We start from the raw sequence: 23,519 nt of genomic DNA, 5'->3' as shown, positions 1-23,519 counted from the left end.
ACGATGTTGTGCCGACCATTGATCCTCATGTTTGCACCCTCAAATTTCTGTGACCATATACATGTCCAGCAGTCTCTTAAATGACCCCAATGACCTTGCTTCCACAACTGCTGCTGGCAACGCATTCCATGCTCTCACAACTCTCTGTGTAAAGAACCCGCCTCTGACATCCTCTCTATACTTTCCTCCAACCAGCTTAAAACCATGACCCCTCGTGCTAGCCATTTCTGCCCTGGGAAATAGTCTCTGGCTATCAACTCTATCTATGCCTCTCATTATCTTGTATACCTCAATTAGGTCCCCTCTCCTCCTCCTTTTCTCCAATGAAAAGAGTCCGAGCTCAGTCAACCTCTCTTCATAAGATAAGCCCTCCAGTCCAGGCAGCATCCTGGTAAACCTCCTCTGAATCCTCTCCAAAGCATCCACATCTTTCCTATAATAGGGTGACCAGAACTGGACGCAGTATTCCAAGTGCGGTCTAACCAAAGTTTTATAGAGCTGCAACAAGATCTCACGATCTCACGACTCTTAAACTCAATCCCCCTGTTAATGAAAGCCAAAACACCATATGCTTTCTTAACAACCCTGTCCACTTGGGTGGCCATTTTAAGGGATCTATGTATCTGCACACCAAGATCCCTCTTCTTCCACACTGCCAAGAATCCTATCCTTAATCCTGTACTCAGCTTTCAAATTCGACCTTCCAAAATGCATCACCTCGCATTTATCCAGGTTGAACTCCATCTGCCACCTGTCAGCCCATCTCTGCATCCTGTCAATGTCCCGCTGCAGCCTACGACAGCCCTCTGTACTGTCAACGACACCTCCAACCTTTGTGTCGTCTGCAAACTTGCTGACCCATCCTTCTATCCCCTCATCCAAGTCATTAATAAAAATTACAATCAGTAGAGGCTCAAGGACAGAGCCCTTTGGAACACAACTCACCACTGACTTCCAGGCAGAATATTTTCCTTCTACTACCACTCGCTGTCTTTTGTTGGCCAGCCAATTCTATATCCAGACAGCTAAGTTCCCCTGTATCCCATTCCTCCTGACCTTCTGAATGAGCCTACCATGGGGAACCTTATCAAATGCCTTGCTGAAGTCCATATACACCACATTCACAGCTCGACCCTCATCAACTTTTCTAGTCACATCCTCAAAGAACTCAATAAGGTTTGTGAGGCATGACCTGCCCCTCTCAAAGCCGTGTTGACTGCATTTAATCAAGCCATGCTCTTCCAGATGGTCATAAATCCTATCCCTCAGAATCCTTTCTAACACCTTGCAGACGACAGACGTGAGACGTACTGGTCTGTAATTGCCGGGGATTTCCCTGTTTCCTTTCTTGAAGAGAGGAATTCCATTTGCCTCTCTCCAGTCCTCAGGTACGACTCCAGTGGAGAGCGAGGATGCAAAGATCTTCGCAAGTGGCAAAGCAGTTGCATTTCTCGTTTCCCAAAGCAGCAGAGGACAAATCTGATCCGGGCCTGGCGACTTGTCAATCTTAATGTTTGACAAGATTTTCAGCACATCAGCTTCCTCTATCTCTATCCATTCCAGCACGCACACCTGCTCTTCAAAGGTTTCATTCACTACAAAGTTTGTTTCTTTCGTAAAGACAGAAGCAAAAAACTCATTTAGGGCTTCCCCTACCTCCTCAGACTCCACACACAAGTTCCCTATGCTATCCCTGATCGGCCGTACTCTTTTTTAACCATTCTCTTATTTCTCACATAAGTGTAAAATGCCTTTGTGTTCTCCCTAATCCGTTCTGCCAAGCCTTTCTCGTGCCCCCTCCTGGCTCTCCGCAGACCATTTTTGAGCTCTTTCCTCGCCTGCCTGTAATCCTCTAGAGCTGAGCTTGACCCTAGCTTCCTCCACCTTATGTAAGCTACCTTCTTCCTTTTGACGAGAAGCTCCACCGCTCTCGTCATCCAAGGTTCCTTTATCTTACCCCTTCTTGCCTGTCTCAGAGGGACATATTTATTCATCACTCGCAACAACTGTTCCTTAAACAGTCTCCACATGTCTATAGTGCCTTTACCATGCAACAATTGCTCCCAGTCCATGCTTCCTAACTCTTGTCTAATCGCATCATAGTTTCCTCTTCCCCAGTTAAATATCCTCCCATTTTGCCTAATCCTCTCCTTCTCCATAGCTATGTAGAATGTGAGGCAGTTATGGCCACTATCACCAAAATGCTGTCCCACTACAAGATCTGATACCTGCCCCGGCTCATTTCCGGGCACCAAGTCTAGAATGGCCTCTTCCCTCATTGGCCTGTCAACGTACTGAGTTAGGAAACCCTCCTGAACATACCTTACAAAAACAGCTCCATTCAAATCTTCTGCTCGAAGGAGGTTCCAATCAATATTGGGAAAGTTAAAGTCACCCATTACAACAACCCTACTACGTCCACACTTTTCCAAAATCTGCCGACCTATGCTTTCTTCAAACTCCCTGCTGCTACTGGGGGGCCTGTAGTAAACCCCTAACGAGGTGACTACTCCCTTGCTGTTCCTAATTTCCACCCACACTGACTCGGTAGGCAGATCTTCCTCGACAATGGAAGCTTCTGTAGCTGTGATTCCCTCTCTGATTAGTAGTACACCCCCTCCTCTTTTTCCCCCCTCCCTATTCTTTTTAAATGCTCTAATCCCTGGAACATCCAGCAACCATTCCTGCCCCTGAGAAACCCATGTCTCTGTTATGGCCACAACATCATAGCACCCTTCTACTGCTATTCTCTGTCTTCTATGACTAAGCCAGTTCTGCATCCATCTTTCCAGCTCACTGATGATCCCATGTGACTCCACCTTCTATAACAGCTGCCATACAGGACCTTGTCAAAGACCTTGCTAAAGTCCATGTAGACAACATGCACTGCCCTATCCTCCTCTTGTCACCTTCGCAAAAAACTGCATCAAGTTTGTGAGACACAACCTCCCCTACACAAAACCAAGCAATCCATGGATATTAAGTCCTCGACTTCCATAAGTGGGACATGAATCTAGACCATTTAGTCCAAAGGTAAGAACATTGTCACTGCCTCTTTATGTTTTAGATTTTTCTAATCTTCCTGTTCAGATGCATATTGAGGGCAGGAGGGACTTGAACACTAACTCCTGGATCAGAAGTAAGTCATGAGGTTGAGGTGATGGTGTTGGACTGGGGTGGACAGGGTCAGAAATCACATGACACCGGGTTATAGTTCAACAAGTTTATTTGAAAACACAAGCTTTCGAAGCGCTGCCCCTCTGTCAGGTGATTCCAGACCCTTACCTTTGTGTGTTTAAAGGTTTTGTTTTACAACAATCAATAGTGTTTCATGCTCATCATTATTGATTTCAGACAGTTTGTCTTTTTAATTAAACTTAAATTCCAGCCAGATTTGAACCCATGTCCCAGCACATTCCTGAGTCTCCAGATTGCTTTAGTTGCGTGAGTCCATCACCTCCCAGGTCTATGTGTGTTTAATATATTTTCTAAACAACCTGTTCAGAGATGTTACATCCCTCAGTAGCAGGTGGGACTTGAACCTGGGACTCCCAGCCCAGGGGTACGGACACTACCCCTGCACCACAAGAGTACTCCCTCCAATATGCGTTTTAATAACCACAAAATTAAAATCAGGTTCTGCCTTTTTGTAGTTAATCACAATTAATCTATAGTTAACACTGAGGATAATACAAGAAAATGGAGTTAGAAGGTTAACCATTATAATATTGAATGGTGAAGCAGACTTAAAATATATCTGTATCTGTTGCTGATTTCACATCCATCTGAGAATCAATTATTCTTGAACTTGAACCCTGGGATCTGTGAACACAGTGAATTGCTCAGCTGGCAGTTAATAAGTGGAGGGACAGTTGAACAGGGGCAGGGAGATTCTCAGCAATAGTAAGAACTACCGATGCTGAGGTCAGAGATAACACAGCAGGCCAGGCAGCATCAGGGGAGCAGGAAGGTTGACGTTTCAGGTCAGGAGCCTTCTTCAGAGATTCTGGTTGGAATGAGAAACTTGATGACAAAACATTGTAACCGTAGTAAGGATGGAGACGAGAAATTGTGCTGTAATCAAGGTATATAATTAATGGAAATGAAATGTATGTGTTCCTAATGAGTCATAGAAGACCCTTAGGCCCACCACGTCCGTGGTGACTAACAAACACCAGGCCACACTAATCCTAGAGATAATGGGAACTGCAGATGCTGGAGAATTCCAAATTAACAAAATGTGAGGCTGGATGAACACAGCAGGCCCAGCAGCATCTCAGGAGCACAAAAGCTGACGTTTCGGGCCTTGACCCTTCATCAGAGAGGGGGATGGGGAGAGGGAACTGGAATAAATAGGGAGAGAGGGGGAGGCGGACCGAAGATGTAGAGTAAAGAAGATAGGTGGAGAGAGTATAGGTGGGGAGGTAGGGAGGGGATAGGTCAGTCCAGGGAAGACGGACAGGTCAAGGAGGTGGGATGAGGTTAGTAGGTAGATGGGGGTGCGGCTTGGAGTGGGAGGAAGGGATGGGTGAGAGGAAGAACCAGTTAGGGAGGCAGAGACAGGTTGGACTGGTTTTGGGATGCAGTGGGTCGGGGGGAAGATCTGGGCTGGTTGTGTGGCGCAGTGAGGGGAGGGGACGATAATCCTAGACCTGATTTAGTAGGCATTTAGCCTACTCTGCCCTGGTATTTTAAGTTGTATCCTGCAGCTTCTTAAATGTTGCCAAAGTACCTGCCTCTCAGGCAGCGTGTTCCCTATTTCTAACAAGTCTGGTTCAATAATGTTTCCACAGATCCCCCCTAGACCACTCACTCCTCACCTTCAACTTACACCCTCTGGTCTTAGGCACATCTTCCTTGTGGCAAAGATATTCACAACCTACCCTGTAAATGTATGTTTGGACAGGTATGTATAAATGGGAGTTGGAGGAGTCTTTTTCTGACTTTTTCTGATGAAGGGTCTAGGCCTGAAACGTCAGCTTTTGTGGTCCTAAGATGCTGCTTGGCCTGCTGTGTTCATCCAGCTCCACACTTTGTTACGTTGGAGGAGTCTTGCAGTGCAGTGGTAACGTCTGAGCCAGAAGGCTTGGTTTCAAGGCCTACTTGCTCTACGGATGAGTATAGTTTGTCCAAACAGGTTGATTTGAAATAACTAAATAGGATATGGACCACTAGCAATGATTGCTTCAATGCTGCAATGGAAGTTCCCCAGTCAAGCATGTGTATCTATATCTAGGAAATAGTAGTAATCATTGCCATTCCAGAGACAGATGTAGCAGAAAGGTTTCAGTGAATCTGCTGAAGTGATGCAGTGTTCTTGAATCCAATTGACCTGTTGTACTGGGCCAGAGAGTACAAAGACGGAAACTATTTTAATAATGAGGTCACTAAGCAGCTACACTTGTTAATTAACCTCGCTTGAATTTACTGAAACAAAGATACTCTGCATGTGTCTTAAATCTTAGCTCTGCTAACTCCCAACTGTCAGTGAATTTGTCAGCTCATTCTGATTTTGGGAAGTGAAAATTTTGTGTGAAGTGGAGATAGGGGTGAGGAGGTTTCTCTGTAAAACTTACCCTCAGCAAACATTAAAACAAATCTGCTGCTTCATTGTTACAGCTGGTACACAGCAGTAGCTGTGTGTATGTATATGTGTGTGTGTATGTGTGTGTGTGTGTGTGTGTGTGTGTGTGTGTGTGTGTGTTGTGTGTGTGTGTGTGCGCGCACACACTGCCCTGCAGGTAGCTGTTTAATAATTGAACTCTATAACCTGTAGCTCTCGCGTGGAGTACTGAGAGAAAAATCCAACTTTGCAGCACAAGACTTGTGGGCTCGTGCAATCGTGACTGAAATGATGGGAATTAATTGAGTAAAATTTATTTTCTGCTGAATCTAAATTGTTTCCCCCTAGAGAAAATGGGAAAGGGGAACTAACTGATTTCAATTCTAACCAGCTTAAAAACTTTACACTGAACTCAAATTTCTTCAATATTAGAAAACCTGAATCTTTTTTTACAATGATTACTAAAGAATCAGAATGGTTTCAGCACAGAAGGCTGCCATTTAGCCTGCTACAATTTATTGGAGTAAATTTTATTCAGTCCCACTATACCACAAAAACCTACAATTTCTTTGTCATTTTAATGCTTATCCAATTCTCTTTGAAAACCACAACAGATCATCCCTCCATCACATTGTCTCAAGCTGTGGATTCCAGGTTGTAAACATCCACTGTTCCCAATTTTGCCATTGGTTCTTCTGTAATCCCCTTTCATCAGCGGCCTCTAGTCCTTCACAGTTCCACCAATGGGAATGGGTTCTCTCCATCTACACTGTCTAGACCTCCTATGATTTTGAGTGTTTCTTTCAAATCTCTAACAGAACAGTTTCATCTTCTCCAAACTTTCAACAAGACTCAAGCCCCTGTTCATTAGGCACTACTTTAATAGTTAGTAAAGTGTAAAACCGAGAGGTCTATGCCCATTGAATACAATGCAAAAGGCATTGTCTGTCCTAACATCACCATCATTAAAATTATTTGTTCCTTTGTCACAGAATTGCAGAATCATTAAGGATCAGAAGGAGGCCATTCAGCCCATTGTGTCTACACCAGCTTTAGTCTGACTATTACTTCCTGCCAATCTCCTACCTGTTCCCCATAACCTGACACGTTATTTCTGGTCAAATAATCATCCTTTGTCCTTTTGAATATCTGAAATGAACCTGCCACCACCACATTTCCAGGCGGTACATTCCAGACCCTAACTACACCATAGAAATGATACAACCCAGAAGGGAGCCATTCACCCATCTTGTCAATGCTGACCCAAAGACACCCAGATGCACTTTCTAATCCCATTTTCCTGCACACAGCCAGTAGCCCTGCAGCTTACAACACTTAAAGTGCAGATCCAGGTACTTTTTGAGAGTTTAGGGTCTCCGCCACCACCACCAAATCAGGCAGTGAATTCCAAACACCCACCACCCTCTGTGTAAACATGTTTTTCCTCACAATTCCCGAATCCTTCTGCCACTGCTCAAATCTGTGACCCCTGGTTTTAGAAGTCTCTGCCAAGGGAAACAGGTTCCTCCAATCTGCTTCACCCCCACCTCTCCTAATTTTGTATACCTCAAATCATGTTTCCCCTCAGCCTTCTCAGTTCCAAGGAAAACAAACGCAAACTCCCCACTCTCTCCTCATCGCTACAATTCTCTAGCTCTGGCACATTCTCGTAAATCTTCTTTGTGCATAATACTCCAGCTGCAGCTTCACCAGTATCTTATACAGTTGCCTAATTATATTCCTTATGCTATCACCCTTGCTTCATTTATGCATCACTTTATATCTACCCCCCTCTCATACAAGCAGGAACAGCTTCTCCCAATTTACTGTGTTCCACTCATGATATTGCAAACCTCCATCAAATCTCCTTTCAGCCTCCTTCTCCTCAGGGAGAACAATGCCAACTTTTTCAATCTATTCTCAGAGCAGAAACTTCTCATGTCTGCAACCATTCTAGTGAATCACTTCCGGTGCTCTGTCCAATGCATTTACGTGTTTCCTATAATATGGTGCCCACAACTGTACACAATGCAAGTGAGGTCTAACAAGTGTCTTTTACACGTTCAACAACTCCTCCTTGCTCTCTTGTTTTCTAGGCCCGCTTTTCAAATGATTCATTCACAGAATGTGAGCATCTCAGGCTGGGCCAGCATTTATTGCCTATCCCTAATTGCCCAGAAGTTAAGAGTCAACCACATTGCCGTGGGTCTGGAGACGCATGTAGGCCAGACCATTAGTAAACCGGATGGTGTTTTCGAACAATCGACAATTGACACTTGATTCACAGTCATCATTGGACTCTTAATTCCTGATATTTATTGAATTCAAATTCCACCAGCTGCCATGGTGGGATTTGAACCCAGGTCCCCAGAACATTACCTGGGTCTCTGGATTAATAGTCCAGCAATAATACCATTAGGCCATTGGCTCTCCTTAATGAAGCTGAGAACACTGTTGCTTTATTAACTACTGTTTCTATCTGTCCTGACATTTTCAACGATTTGTGTTGCCTGCTGCAATAATCTGATTCAATGTCTTTCCCCCTAAAATGTCTCACTCTCTCTGTCCCTTCCTTACAGACCAGTGAGCCTTACCTTAGTTGTTGGTAAAGTGTTGGAAAAGGTTATAAGGGATAGGATTTATAATCATCTAGAAAAGAATAAATTGATTAGGGATAGTCAGCATGGTTTTGTGAAGGGAAGGTCGTGCCTCACAAGCCTTATTGAGTTATTTGAGAAGGTGACCAAACAGGTAGATGAGAGTAAACCGGTTGATGTGGCGTATATGGATTTCAGCAAGGCATTCGATAAGGTTCCCCACAGTAGGCTATTGTACAAAATGCGGAGGAATGGAATTGTGGGAGATATAGCAGTTTGGATCGGAAATTGGCTTGCTGAAAGAAGACAGAGGGTGGTAGTTGATGGGAAATGTTCATCCTGGAGAGCAGTTACTAGTGGTGTACCGCAAGGGTCGGTGTTGGGTCCACTGCTGTTTGTCATTTTTATAAATGACCTGGATGAGGGTGTAGAAGGATGGGTTAGTAAATTTGCAGATGACACTAAGGTCGGTGGAGTTGTGGATAGTGACGAAGGATGCTGTAGGTTGCAGAGAGACATAGATAAGCTGCAGAGCTGGGCTGAGAGGTGGCAAGTGGAGTTTAATGCAGACAAGTGTGAGGTGATGCACTTTGGTAGGAGTAACCGGAATGCAAATTACTGGGCTAATGGTAAGATTCTTAGCAGTGTAGATGAGCAGGGAGATCTTGGTGCCCATGTACACAGATCCTTGAAAGTTGCCACCCAGGTTGACAGGGCTGTTAAGAAGGCATAGAGTGTTTTAGCTTTTATTAATAGAGGGATCGAGTTCCGGAACCAAGAGGTTATGCTGCAGCTGTACAAAACTCTGGTGCGGCCGCACTTGGAGTATTGCGTACAGTTCTGGTCACCGCATTATAAGAAGGATGTGGAAGCTTTGGAAAGGGTGCAGGGGAGATTTACTAGGATGTTGCCTGGTATGGAGGGAAGGTCTTATGATGAAAGGCTGAGGGACTTGAGGCTGTTTTCGTCAGTGAGAAGAAGGTTGAGAGGTGGCAATTGAAACATATAAAATAATCAGAGGGTTAGATAGGGTGGATAGGGAGAGCCTTTTTCCTAGGATGGTGACGGCGAGCACGAGGGGGCATAGCTTTAAATTGAGGGGTGAAAGATATAGGACAGATGTCAGAGGTAGTTTCTTTACTCAGAGAGTAGTAAGAGAATGGAACGCTTTGCCTGCAACGGTAGTAGATTCGCCAACTTTAGGTACATTTAAGTCATTATTGGACAAGCATATGGACGTACATGGAATAGTGTAGGTTAGATGGGCTTGAGATCGGTATGACAGGTCGGCACAACGTCGAGGGCCGAAGGGCCTGTACTGTTCTATGTTCTATGTTCCTCCCTCTCTTTCTAATCGTGTGTAACAGTAGGAGGGCGATTCTTTCTGTTGTTGAGTTAAAATGTCACTGCAGAACAATGAGAGAACACTCTATGTGTTCATCTTTTTCTGCTTGGGGTTTGCATTGTGTTACCGTGAAACTCGGAGCTGTCAAAGAGTTTCAAACAATCGCCGTGAGCAATAATGAGATTGGTGTCACCTGATTACCGCTAGCTGTCAATTTTTAAAAAAATAAGCTCAATGTGATTTTTTCAAAAAAAGTCAGTCAAAAACAGAAGCTAATTGTCAGGTAAACTCTCTCCTCCTTTGTGGATAAAACGGGATGAAAGCCGAGGTTAACGTTGCTTACCACGTTGGCTTTGACACTTCCTTGTTGCTTCTGTAAAAGTAGGACTGGAATGGAATGTACATCAAAGGTTGGAGAGACCTGACAGCACAGCTCGGAGAATAAAATTACAGAGAGGACAGCTGGGATCACCAATGGGGGGGATATAAATAAATCAAGAGGACATCAGGGAAGAACTGGTGGGGATCTCGGTTCTGCAGTGAGACCATGGAAACGCCAGCTCGTATCAAGTCTCTTGTGCATGCACCTGCCAAATGGCCGATGACCAAAAATAATTTCCTCCCGGTCGAAAATTTTTTTGCAAACAATTGGTAATTTACCCTGAAAAAATGCAATGGCTCGCTAACAGACACTGTCAACAAACTGCATAAAAACAGGACGAGATTTACAAAAAATGAAATGGAATAGACTGCCCTGGAAAATCAATGGTCAACTCCTAACCACAAAGAATAGCCTGAAGACAGCCCATTCAAACATGGCAAATATTTCTAACAGCATTCTTTTCTTCTCTGCAGAATATAATAGTGCTGGCAACATATTGCAATGCATCATGATAGTGAAAGATGAACATTCAGCAAGTGAGAGATCCTCAAACACACTGCGAATGATATGTGCATGAAAAGTTGCACGCTCAATGCAGTTTTAGAATATCAGGCAATACTTTAGCATAGAGCAAAGTCAAGTCCTAAAATAGTCTACGTGGTTGTGACATGAATGTGTAGCATTGAGATCTATTAATCTGAAGCTTTAAAGTCGAAGGGCATTTATAGAATTCAGCTGAGAGCTGGGACTGAGCTCATTTTCTTTTTTTGCGTAGTAGACATTAATAGCCCAGTGCCGCGACTCCCTATTTATTTCAGAACCCTCTCCCCCTCCCCCATTTCTGAAGAAGGGTCTCGGCTCCAAACATCAGCTTTTCGGCCCCTAAGATGCTGCTTGGCCTGCTGTGTTCATCCAGCTCCACACCTTGTTATCTGGGATTTATAGTCTGGTCTTTGTGAAATTCCATTCTGTCATATGTGATCACGACGTTAACTGCAAGTGTTGCTGTGACCTTTTGAGGAAAAGCTTGTAATCCAGTGGAAAAAATACTCTGTAAATTTCTACACTGTGGACTTCCTTCAGGGAGCATTTTGAGCAGAGGTAAAATTGCGGTAGTCCTACAGGACCGTGCAGCTGCTCGCTCATCAGAGAGATGTTTCCACATCTCATGTGAGGGGTGAGATTGAGAGGAGAACCTCAGCTAACGTGGGAATTAAACACTGACTGCTAGCATTAATCTGTTACAAACCAGCCATCCAACCAACTGAGGAAACTAACTCCCACGTATTCCGAGCAATTTTTGAAATTAATGAAATATGGTGCTTGCTACTGTTCTTAAATAAAGGCACAGCTGAGCATTCACATATCTACAATGTAATCGTAAATTTCAATATTTTATTCTGATTGAGATTCGCTTTCAGTCTCAAAGAAAAATACTGCGATCATTATTTGAGGTGGAAACAGCCAAAGAACCTGTTAAGTGTGTGGAGCTGGATGAGGTTCATTTCAATTTCAGTTTAACATGTCCCCGCGTTATGCAGATTTCAGCTTGTCTAATGACAACGTCCCTTCAGCTTCGCATAGAATAGTTGAGTTTTTCAGTAGGTGGTCCAGAACTTAAAGTCAAGCCCGATTGTTTTAATCTGAATTCTTGCCGACCCGGTGTACAGTTTGGCACGTCGTACGATTTTTAAAAAAATATACCTGGATAGCTCAGTGAGCATTTTACCAATGCAGAATTAGAATGTGACAATTCTGTCCAATTAAGATTCTCCGTTTCACATTCAAGGTGCAAGGTTCAAATTAAATTGGATATATTATTTGGAGAAAAGTTTTTAGCAATCGTGATCGTAACAGTTTGAAGCATTAGTACTGTTCTGCGCGTGAATTAAGCGACATAGTTGAAGTTAATTGGTTTAAAACAGGAATTGTCACAATAGCCACAAAACGAAGGTCCTAATCGCCGTAAATGCAAACAGATGCAATGTGTAAGGGTGATATATTGGGTTTCTCCACATTCTTGTAACTCTCTCAAAATAGGAAATAAAATCCTTCCACTTCTTTCTTTTGGATTTGATCCTTTCTAAAGCTGATATTTAATATTTGTTTGGTTTTGGTCCCTGATACATAATTGCATAGACAATAAAAGGTCATTAAGGAAACCATGTGCATCATTTTACGTGAGCACAACTAATTGTGTCATTTGTTAAAATCAGGAAACTGCCTTCGTTACCAACAATAGGGTTGTTGCAGTCAACCTTGTGTCCCTGACCCTAAGCAGATTGTGCTGTGGCTGTCCTCTTCCTGCATGTTCATCTGGGACTGGGAGCCAGTTAAACTCAATAGGCATACCCAACCCCTTCCCCAGCACACCACCCCCCTCCAGCGTAAAGCCGGGCTCTCCTTCCTGTGCTGAACAGCAGGATTCAACAAACCAGCAAGTGCAGCTGTTTCCTGGTTGCAGCTCAAAGACGCTCAATTCTCAGAATTGCATGGAAAGCTTTTTTTCGTATTGATTATGATCTCATAACAGCAACACATCCTCTTCCTTCCTAGCATTTTTTCAAAATGCTGGAGTTCTCAGATCATTGTGTGGATTGAAAGTTGAAAGGACCATTTTAATTTGGAGGAATATGAATGTGAATAGGGTATTTCCAGTGGTCTACATAGACCTGGCATTCCAGTAACCATTCAGCAATCTGTCTGAGCCAGGTAGAAATGTGCTGGGGTACTAACGAATTAACTGTTAGCTGTTTGTTAGGTAAGTAGATCAACTTTTAACTTTCTTGTTTCTGTCAACTCCCAGAGGAGTCCACAATGAATTGGTTCTAATAACAAAGATTTCGAGCTTGTTAAACTTAAAAACTAACTTTGAAAATATAAAGCCATCCTGGAATCAGTATTGTTAATGAACAAAATCTACTGATCATGATGACAATTGACTAGTATTTTTTTATCAAACAATTTCTAAGAAAAGACACTTCCAAAAACCTTCTAAAATTATTTATGTAAGATTGTAAGGGATGATATGGTTTTCTCTCATTCTTCAGACTTTTGCACTATCTGGTGATTTCAGAATAAAGTAAGTGTACTGCTGGAATCTCAGACACGTGCATACATTTATTCAGCATGCCCTGTTAATTTTAGCATTATACTAAAATGAGTGGCATGGGTAAGTTGGGATAAAGGGCTTACTGTAGATGCCACTGACTGTATAATCTTTTCTTGTGCTTCCTCGGGGCTTGTATCTGAATGTTTTCCTTGCACTGCCAGTAAGAGTATGTGTGGATGTTTGTAGAGTCACTATTTATTTTTCTACATACTGCTGTCACGTCGAATAAGACTCATCAATGTTTTCTTAGTTTTGCCTGTATATTTTAATCTCCACTAGGGAATAAAAAGAGAACGAGAAAATAATTAATTTAACTGTTTCCAAATTTTCCTTTATTAGATTAACTTGTGTTTTATTTAGCCTATTCCTGGGTTTCTTAACCTTTTTTGCTTCTTGCTTTCCATGATACAGTTTCTTCACTTCTTTTCCTTCCAATCCCCTCCATTGTTTACCATTTTTCCTTTCACTGACCAGATCCCCTTTGCCCTGAGCAGAGTAAAACAATTCTCAGGGACATACGGAACCCCATCAGGGAGTGTGTTTTTAGTTTCGATGAGAGTAGAAATTGCTGGGCAAGTGACGGTACGTATCAAAAACAAAACTCCCAGTAATTTGTGATGTATGAAGGCTACATCAGTTTACTTTTTATCCGGTATGGTGACTGGGATGGTGTATGAGTAATTATAAGGTGCACAGGGCATGCAGGATGACCGAGGCATGGAAATGGAGTTTAATGCACTCGGGTAAAGGATATTGCTCAAAGCTGCAAGTAATGCTGGCCAAGGCTGAAAGGGACAGTGAGGAAAGCTATGAAAGTGAGCTGAGTTACCAGTTGTAGTGTTTGACCACTAAACTTCACCAAACCTGCAAAAACTCCCTAGCTTGCCTCAAGTTTCTCCATGGGCAGTGAGATTGCTGGATTTACAGCCTTAGTACAATTGATATTGCTCCAACCATTCACGAGTTGGCAGTTCCTGCTGTATGGGCACATGTATGATACCTGGATCTGACATAACCTTCACCTTGCAGAGCCAGAGAGGAAGGAACAGTGCAATGGAATCTCGCTTCTGCAAATAGGAAATTTCTACCTGAAAGATTTTTCTTTACTTCCAAACTTAAATGAAAATAAAACATCCTTTAAGGTTTGGCTACCTCCTCTCCCACTCTTCTCTGTCTCTTTATGAAGAATCTTGTGTTGCTCCCAAGAGTGGGAAGCAAGGAGGACAAGAGATCAAAATTCAGAATCGTGACAGTGTGATGAACTTTTGTAATTTAGCTCTCAGGATGTTAAAGGCCATCCCTTTCGCTTGCATTCGCATCACATGTTTGCACATGGAAAGTTCTCTGGAAATAAGTTCCTCCTTCTATTAAGTTTTGTGTGAACAAGATATGCGTGCTTTGATTCATGCCTGCATGACAGAGGCATACAGCAGGCAGGATAGTCAGCTACCAGAGCTTCTGTGTGAGTAACCACGACTTCGAATTCTTTGGCGAGTTTACTTTTTATCCGGTATGGTGACTGGGATGGTGTATGAGTAATTATAAGGTGCACAGGGCATGCAGGATGACCGAGGCATGGAAATGGAGTTTAATGCACTCGGGTAAAGGACATTGCTCAAAGTTGCAAGTAATGCTGGCCAAGGCTGAAAGGGACAGTGAGGAAAGCTATGAAAGTGAGTGATGCTCCAAAAGGTGGGAGGGGTTCACAGGCAGAAATGGTATGTACTATGCCTAAAGGAAGGGGTTGATGGAGTCAACAGTAGGGCTGTGAGGACACTGGATAGTGACAGTGGTGGAGGAGGTAGAATATGGGAGGATGGTGGAAATATGATAAGGTGTAAGTTTCAAGGTTGTAAACAGGAAGTGGATCATCTTGTGAGGATATCTGTAATGGAGAAGGAAAAACTAACTTCAAAAATGGGAGGCCAACAACTCTGAGTGGGAATGGGCATATAACAATTTGCAATCCCAGAGCTATCTCTCTCTTCTCCCCGCAGAAAGTTAGCTCAGTTCTGTCAGTCATTCTTCATCACTCAGATTCATAAGTGCCAGAACAGTAAGTTCCTCATTTTACTGGGTTGCCTCGGGAACCACATGCATCCAAAGTCTTTATCCTGAGGAGGTGTGTCAGCATGCACTAACTTTGCAACAGGTTTGCAAAGCGACAGACACAGAAGGTCACTGGCCAATTCTCTCAGTTAGGAGCTGCTGTACATTCTCGATAAGAGAGAAGACAGGAAGGGCAAGGAAAATATCAATCTTGACACCATCTCAAAGCAAGTATTGAATGAAAAATTGTCAGATAGAAAATGATGGGCTACAGGCTGCACAAACAGCACTCTCTACGCAGCTTAGGATCGCTGCAGTTTTAAAAACATTAAGTACAAATTGTCATTAATTTTCTATAACTTCTGCTGTCCTATTCCTTATGCAGAGAATATGTCTCAACTGCTAAAATATGCGTCAAGACAAATTCCTCACTAATTCTTGTTGAGAATTTGGACGCATCAATTGAACTGTGGAGGAAATTGGAGATATCAGTGGTGACAAAATGTGCTGTGAACAGAATGTGAAATTGTATAAATTTGTTTTGTCGAAAATCTGTCTCAAAATCAATGGAGTCAGTCTGTATAGCCTCAGAACGAGGGTGATTGGCTATTTTTTGGTGTCTTTGGAAACAGTGTGTCTTGGGCTATTTTCCTGAGCTAAACTGTCTTGCGTAAGACTGCATTGTTAGGAAAACCAAATTGCTCCATCCCTCCCAAAATATGGACAAAGGCTGCAGAAAGGGTAAAGAAGTTGCATTTCCAAGGCTTTTCGTAACGTCAAAACATCCCAAAGCACCTTACGGCCAATGAGGTTGTTTTGAATTCTTGGTCTGCAATTGGTAGTCCATTTGTCCATAGCAAGGAGATAATGTCGAGTTGATCATCTGGTTTACTGAATGTTGGTAAAGGGATTAATGCTGGCTAAAGTTAGGATGAACCCTTATTGTGCCTTGAAATTGCTCATTGGGGCGTTTTATGCCCATCTGAGAGAGCAGATGGACTCATTGTAAACAGAAGAGACCACGTCTGGTAGAGCTGCTCTCCTGCAGTGCTGCAACAGAGCAGAGTCTCAACATTTCATAGATTCCTCATTTCATAATGAACATCCGACAGATACAATTGCTCTACTGTGGGTGGTCACATCTTTAGTAGCCTCAACCCCAAGTTCTGAATATGCTGTCTACACGTTTTTTGCTTTTCTACCTCACGTTCCTCCTTTAATGTACTCCTCCCTGACCAAGCTCTAAGTTACCTCACCCTTGTGTGTCTCCTTATGTGGTTCAGTATTTTGAACCTAGGTCTGCAAGTGGTTCAGTGCTAGTGTTGCTACCTCACAATGCTGGGGACGCAGGTTCAATTCCACCCTCGGGCGACTGTGTGGAGCTTGCACATTCTCCCCGTGTCTGTGTGGGTCTCCTTCGGGTGCTTCGGTTTCCTCCTGTGGCCCAAAGATAGGCAGATTAGGTAGATTGGCCATTCTAAATTGTCCATGGATGGGCTTGCCATGGGAAATGTAGGGTCACATGGATAGGATAGGGAAATGGGTCTGTGTGGGATGCTCTTTGCAGGGCCAGTGTGGACACGATGGTCCAAATAGCCTGTTTCCACACAGTAAAGATTCTATGATGCTGTGAGAATTTTCCTTCTACAAAGTGCTTTGTGATGTTTCATCAGGGTGTTTCTTTAAATCTACCATATAAATAGAAACAAAAACAGAAATTGCTGGAAAAACTCACTGGGTCTGGCAGCATCTGTGCAGAGAAGTCAAATTAACGTTTCGGGTCCAGTGACCGTTCCTCAGAACTTGGGGTTCTGCTCTGCTCTGGTCTGATGAAGAGTCATCTAGACTCAAAACATTAGCTTGCTTTCTGTCTATGGATGCTGCCTGATCTGCTGTGATTTTAAGCATTTTTTTTTTGTTTTCAGTACATATTCCAGGATCTGTAGTAATTTGCTCAAACAATTCTTTCTGACTGATTCGCCACTAAAGCCTTTAAATTTAATCTCATTTTCCTGTTTGCACCCCAAACCTTTTGAAGATTTGTAAAGGACCCAATTCTCTTGTGAAGTGTTTTATTATCAGTTTGGCTGCAACAGTACTGTGAAGTAGAGAATGTCACATTCAAATCAATCCCAGTGTACAAATGTTTTCTAGCCTCACATTTTTGTTCTTTTTCTGTAAAGGGCCCATTCTACCCTTCAATCAGTGACTGAGATCCAACTTATCCTGTGTCCACTCAGTTTGGTTTGCCATTACACCACCTGGATTGAGGTTTTAACAAAACCTGCATTGATGTGTTCATGATGATGAAATACATTGTTGAATGTAAATTGTATTGCACACAGAGAAACTATTTGTTGAAACTTGCTGCTTAAATTGCCACTGTACTTGCCTTGCTGGTGAAGCTCTAGCCATGCCCTCACTTCACCTGAGCTGTAGGAGTATGCAAATGAACTGCCAGGTTCTAGAATTCCATGCTGAAGTCCAGCCACCCTTGCATGTTTCCTTTCAAAATACTCCTTAAAAACTTGCCTCTTTGACCAATCTCTTGGTTGCCTGGCCTGCTTATATTTGCTTTATGTGGCTCCGTGTCAAATCTTATTTTATGACGCCCATCTTGGTGTGTTTCAGTACGAACAGAAGTGCTAAATAAAGAGAGCTTGTTGTTGTTATATCACTACAGCTGCTTTGTTGCACTGTTTCATGGGATGGTCAGTGTCAATCTGTTTACAGTATGGCATTGTATTTGCTGGGACACTAAAGCTGGAGATCTTTTCTTACCTTCTCATTGTGTCGTGGTTTTATTCTCTTCCCTGTCACAAGGCTCCCCATGCCTTAGGCGTGCCATTTTTACATGGCAAGGTCAGTGAGCATGATTGTGCTTGAGACAGGAGGTGGCGATGGAGCAGATGGTACATTGATTCTGGTCCAACAACACAGCCACATGGCACCGAGCCACTGCCAAGAAGCACCAGTCTGCATCCTTACTGTTGAGCAGCCAATACAAGGAAGTTAGTGATTGAATTATTGTCAACTTGGGATATGCTCACTCAGGCTTGATCCTCAACAGATATTACATGTAGAAAGAGATTGTGTAAACTCAGATTGTACTTCTCAGATAGGTGAAAGAAGATTTAACTGAGGTATTTAAAACCATGAAAGGGTTTAGACACAGCCATTAAAAATAAATGGTTTCCAGTGGCTGTCGAAAACAAGATGGCATACATCTTGGGTGCCTTGTAAAAGGCCTGGGGTGATGAAAAGTTTTCTAAGCGGTGAATAGTTGGGATTTGAAAGGATGGGGCAGTGGATATAGATTCAAAAAGGAATCAACAAATATTTGAAAGAGATACATATTTCAGGGACACTGGAAAAAAGCATGGTCTAGGCTCGAAATGTCAGTTTTCCTGCTTCTGTGATGCTGCTTGGCCTGCTGTGTTCATCCAGCTCCACACCTTGTTATCTAAAGATTAATTGGGTTACTTCTTGAAACCCATGTGCAAAATGGCCCCCTTCTGTCCTGTAGAAATTCCCTGATTCAAAAAGATGTGGCTTCTTCTACAGATTTGCTGTACAGATGCTAAATCTCCCTTATTTCACAATGGAGTCAAACGTTGATGCAAATGGTTACACATCAAATTCAGTCTATGTGAACAGGGTGGTGTTTGAGCAATAGGAGAGTGAGGAATGTGAGTCACCTTCTATGGGCTCAGGGGAAAGTTGCTGTTGAATGTCTAGAGCGGCAATACCCAAATCTTCATACCCCAGAGTGGAAACTTGTTGAGGTCTGGAGGGTCCCACTGGAAAGTTTGTGAGAGACCTGAGCTTCCACTTTTTATAAAGACCCAACAGACCAACTAATTATGGAAATGTAGAAATTAGATGTAGGAGGAGTCCATTTGGTCCTTTGAGCCTGCACCACCATTCAATATGATCATACCTGATCATGAAATTTCAGAATCCTATTCCTGCTGGATTTTTTCCACCTTTGTTTGTTTTGAAAGCTCTGTGCTTCTGACTCTCCTGTTTTGGCATAAGGCATTAGCATTCCCAAGACAGCTGAGCAGTCACACACCATGTCATTCCGAAAGCTACACTGAGCAGACCAAGAGGAATTGTGGAAGATCTTGCCTATATGTGGGTTCACGTGCAGCATCTGTGTGCAGCTAAGGTCAACAGCACAGATTACTTTACATCCACCAAATCCATAATTATTGTGCTGTTGGAACAATTTAAATGTTCCTTGCGTGTTCTATATCCCTGAGCTTCCAATTCTTCTACAAACAGGAAATATTCCTCACAAGTGAAACTTCCACCTCATTATATCACTTCACTATCACCATCACTCATGCAACAAGAATGAGGATATTGCACAAGGGCCCTGATGTTTGCGAGGTAGAAGCAAGGGGCACATGCCAATGGTTGGAAAACCATGAAACACCAGGAAGACAGAGAACTTGCCAAATTTAGCAGGGCTTTGCTGAAACTTTGTAAAAGTCTGCTTCCTATATGGGAGCGAGAGACTCCTGCCTCTCAAGAAGGTCCGTTGTATAATGCAGCAGCCAGGAGGTTGGTGAGGGGCCCATCAAAAAACAGGAAGAAATTATGCTGGAGCTGTGGGAGGAGATCAGTAGCAGGGGCAAGCAAGAGGTCATAGGAAGAGAGAGAGATCACAGAGGAAGGGTTGCGAAGCAGAGAGATGGTAGGAGAGAAATTGTGAGATAACAATGTGTGGAGCTGGATGAACGCAGCAGGCCAAGCAGCATCTTAGGAGCACAAAAGCTGACGTTTCGGGCCTAGACCCTTCATCAGAAAAGGGGGATGGGGAGAGGATTCTGAAATAAATGGGGGGAGAGAGGGGGAGGCGGACCGAAGATGGATAGAGGAGAAGATAGGTGGAGAGGAGAGTGGAGGTAGGGAGGCGATAGGTCAGTCTGGGGAGGACGGGCAGGTCAAGGGGGCGGGATGAGGTTAGTAGGTAGGAAATGGAGGTGCAGCTTGAGGTGGGAGGAGGGGATAGGTAAGAGGAAGAACAGGTTAGGGAGGCGGAGATGAGCGAAAGAGATTGTGGGTGGCATGAAGATAAATGTAACTAGTTTCACCAAAAGGCCGTGGTGGTGCCAGTAGAATCATAGAATCCTTACAGAGCAGAAAGGGACCATTCGGCCTCTTGAGTTTGCACTGATGCTCCAAACGGCACCCCAACCAGACCCACCCTCTTCCCCCCACCCCGTGCTATTCCAAATACTCTGCTTTTGCCATGGCTAATCCACATAACCTACATATCGCTGGAGAGGAAGGGGCAATATTAGCATAGCCAATCCACCAAAATTCCACATCTTCAGACTGTGGGAGCAAACTAGAGCACCCGGAGGAAACCCACGCAGACAGGGGGAGAATGTATAAACTCCAGATGGTTGTCCAAGGGTGGAATTGAACCCATGTCCCTGGCACTGTAAGGCAGCAGTGCTAACCACTGAGCCACCATGCCACTAGTAGGTGCCATTCTTGCTCCTCCAGGCCCACAAGCTGTGCTGTGAGGCTTACTTGGTGGACAATTAACATCTCACTGGAGGGGGAGGCTCAACGAATATCCCCATCCTCAGTGATGGCAAAGCCCAATGCATCAGTGCAAAAGAGAAGGCTGAAGCATTCACAGCAATCTTCAGGCAGAAGTGCTGAGTGGATGATCCATCTCGACCTCCTTCAGTGGTCCCCATCATCATAGATACCAGTCTTCAGCCAATTTGATTGTCTCCACATTATATCAGTTACTGATTGGAGGCACTGGATAATGCAAAGGCTTATGGGTCCTGACAACTTTCCAGCAATAGTACTGAAGTCTTATGATCCAGAACTTGCTGCTCCCCTCGCCAAGCTGTTCAGTATGGTTACAACACTGGTATCTACCTGACAATGGGGAAAATTGCTCAGGTATGCCCTGTACACCAAAAACAGAACAAATCCAACCCAGCCAATTACCGCTCCATCATTCCCCTCTCAATCATCAGTAAAGTGATGGAAGGTGTCAGTAACAGCGCTATCAAGCAGCACCTGCTCGGTGACACGCAGTTGGGGTTCTGCCAGGGCCACTCAGCTCCTGACCTCATTACAGCCTTGGTTCAAACATGGACAAAAGAGCTGAATTCCAGAGGGGAGGCGAGAGCGGCAGCGCTTGACACCAAGGCTGCATGTGATGGAGCGTGGCATCAAGGTGTCACAGCAAAACTGGAATCAATGGGCATGAGGGAGCAGCTCTCCTCTGGTTGGAATCATACCAGACACATAGGAAGATGGCCATGGTTATTGGAGATCAGTCATCTGAGCTCCAGGACATCTCTGCAGGAGTTCCTCAGGGTAGTGTTCCTCAGCCTAACCATCTTCAACTGCTTCATCAATGACCTTCCCTCCATCATAAGGCCAGAAGTGGGGATGTTCGCTGATGATTGCACAAAAGTCCAGCATCACTCATGACTCCTCAGATACTGAAGCAGCCCGTGATCAAATGCAACAAGATCTGGACAATATCCAGGCTTGGGCTGACAAGTAACAAGCAACATTCATGCCACACAAATGCCAGGCTATGACCATCACCAATAAGAGATAATCTGACTTTCAAACCCTGACATTCAATGGTGTTACCATCACTGAATCCTCACTACCCATACCTGGTAATTACTGTTGACCAGAAACTCAATTGGGCTAACCATATATACATCATGGCTTCAAAAGCAGGTCAGAGGCTAGGGGTACTGTGGCGAGTAACTCACCACCTGATTCCCCAAAGACTGTCCACCATCTAAAAGGCACAAGTCAGGAGTGTGATGGAACACTCCCCACTTGCCCGGTTGGGTTCAGCTCCAACAACACTCGGGGATCTTGGCACCATCCAGGAGAAAGCAGCTCCCACGTGATTGGCACTAAATCCAGAAACATCCACTCCCTCCACCACCGACGCTCAGTAGCAGTAGTGTGTACTACCTACAAGATGCACTGCAGAAATTCAACAAAGATCCTCAGACAGCACCTTTGAATCCCACGACCACTACCACCCAGAAGAAGGGCAGCAGATAAATGGGAACAGCACCAGCTGCAAGTTCCCCCCCCCTCCCCCCCCCCCCCCCCCCCCCCCCGGCACTCACCATCCTGACCTAGAAATAGATTGCCATTCCTTCAGTGTCACTGGGTCAAAATCCTGAAATTTCCTCCATAGGGGCATTGTCGCTCAGCCTACAGCCCATGGACTGCATCGGTTCAAGAAGGTAGCTCCCCCCACCTTCTGAAGGGAATGGGCAAGAAACGGTGACCCAGCCAGGGATGCCTGCATCTAGGAGTGAATAAAAAAAATTCGTCAGGACATGAGCAGAGTGTAATTGATCATATAAATTGTGTGAATACGAGTTGCCTGAAGTTCTGTTTGTAGTATGTAATTGGATCATTGCTGTCTTAGCTGGTCAGGGGTTACATGTTAATGTGACAGTAAACCTTTATTGTCTAACCTTTTGTCTCACTTCAGAAAAAAAAGGGGCGGCACGGCGGCTCAGTGGTTAGCACTGCAGTCTCACAGTGCCAGGAACTCAGGTTCCTGTGCACGCTAGTTGGATTGGCCATACTAAATTGCCCTTAGTGTTCAGGGTGTGCGGGATATAGGGGGATGGGTCTGGGTGGGATGCTCCAAGGGTCAGTGTGGGCTTGTTGGGCCGAAGGGCCTGTTTCCACACTGTAGGGAATCTAATCTAATCTAAACTCACTTGGAAAGATTTGTGATTCTGCTGTGCTTCACACTCGCAGCCCACTGCTACCTCCAGCCACACTGGTAGGAACCCAGTGGTTAGCTTGACATTCCTGTGTCACTGCCCCTTGTGTCCTGAAATACAGGAACCCTGAGAGGAAGTAAGGCTTTTATTGTGGGGGATGGGGATGAAAAGGTAAAAGGGCTGGCTTGCAGTAGAAGCAGCTAGTCGTTGATTGAACAGCACTGCCTCACAAACCTGACAAACAATCTTTTGTTGAGCTCTGAGGGGAGATGCTTCCATTTCCATTCATGGCTATGAGCACCATTGATTTGAATCTGCAGCTGACCTGGAGAGAGACCAACAGTGAGCTGGTCCCAGCACACTATTTGCTGCATGTGGAGCAGGTGCTGTGAGAGTGAGGGATTGTATTTTGCAGCATACTGAACAATCCAGCTTCTAAGTATTACAGATCAGAATCATGAAGCAGCATTAACATTGTGCACTCGATTGTGGCTGGGTGGTTTTTTAAAATTAAAATCCAGACATTTGAATGAATTTGCAATTAAATAAATGTTCCCGCAAAACAGCATTGGACACAGCAGGATATTCTTGTCGTGAAACGGTGAGGATGAGTGACAACTTGAACAGGAAAGGTTAATTTGATGCAATATTCCAAAAATATCTGTGCCTTTGCACCATCTGCTTATTTTTTCAGATGTGAAGTCATTTCTAACT

General features: G+C 44.0%; 1 protein-coding gene across 7 annotated transcripts in view; it reads left to right on the top strand.

Annotated features, from left to right (window-relative positions):
• The window catches only part of LOC125464943 (proto-oncogene tyrosine-protein kinase Yrk-like), a 310,765-nt gene that overhangs the window by 185,350 nt on the left and 101,896 nt on the right, over positions 1–23,519 (top strand). Inside the window, exon 1 of one of the 7 annotated variants that reach the window (XM_048557899.2) lies at positions 12,309–12,648. The exons of 4 other annotated variants lie outside the window; for them this stretch is intronic. In XM_048557899.2, coding sequence (XP_048413856.1) covers positions 12,606–12,648 — 43 coding nt within the window. In that variant the 5' untranslated portion in view covers positions 12,309–12,605. Of the gene's footprint in view, positions 1–12,308; positions 12,649–23,519 lie in introns of those variants that run through there. 2 more of the 7 variants (XM_048557892.2, XM_048557891.2) reach the window with 2 other exon arrangements.

Source organism: Stegostoma tigrinum, chromosome 24, assembly GCF_030684315.1.
Source record: "Stegostoma tigrinum isolate sSteTig4 chromosome 24, sSteTig4.hap1, whole genome shotgun sequence".
Taxonomy (NCBI): Eukaryota; Metazoa; Chordata; class Chondrichthyes; order Orectolobiformes; family Stegostomatidae; genus Stegostoma; species Stegostoma tigrinum.
This window is presented reverse-complemented; position numbering and strand designations above follow the sequence as displayed.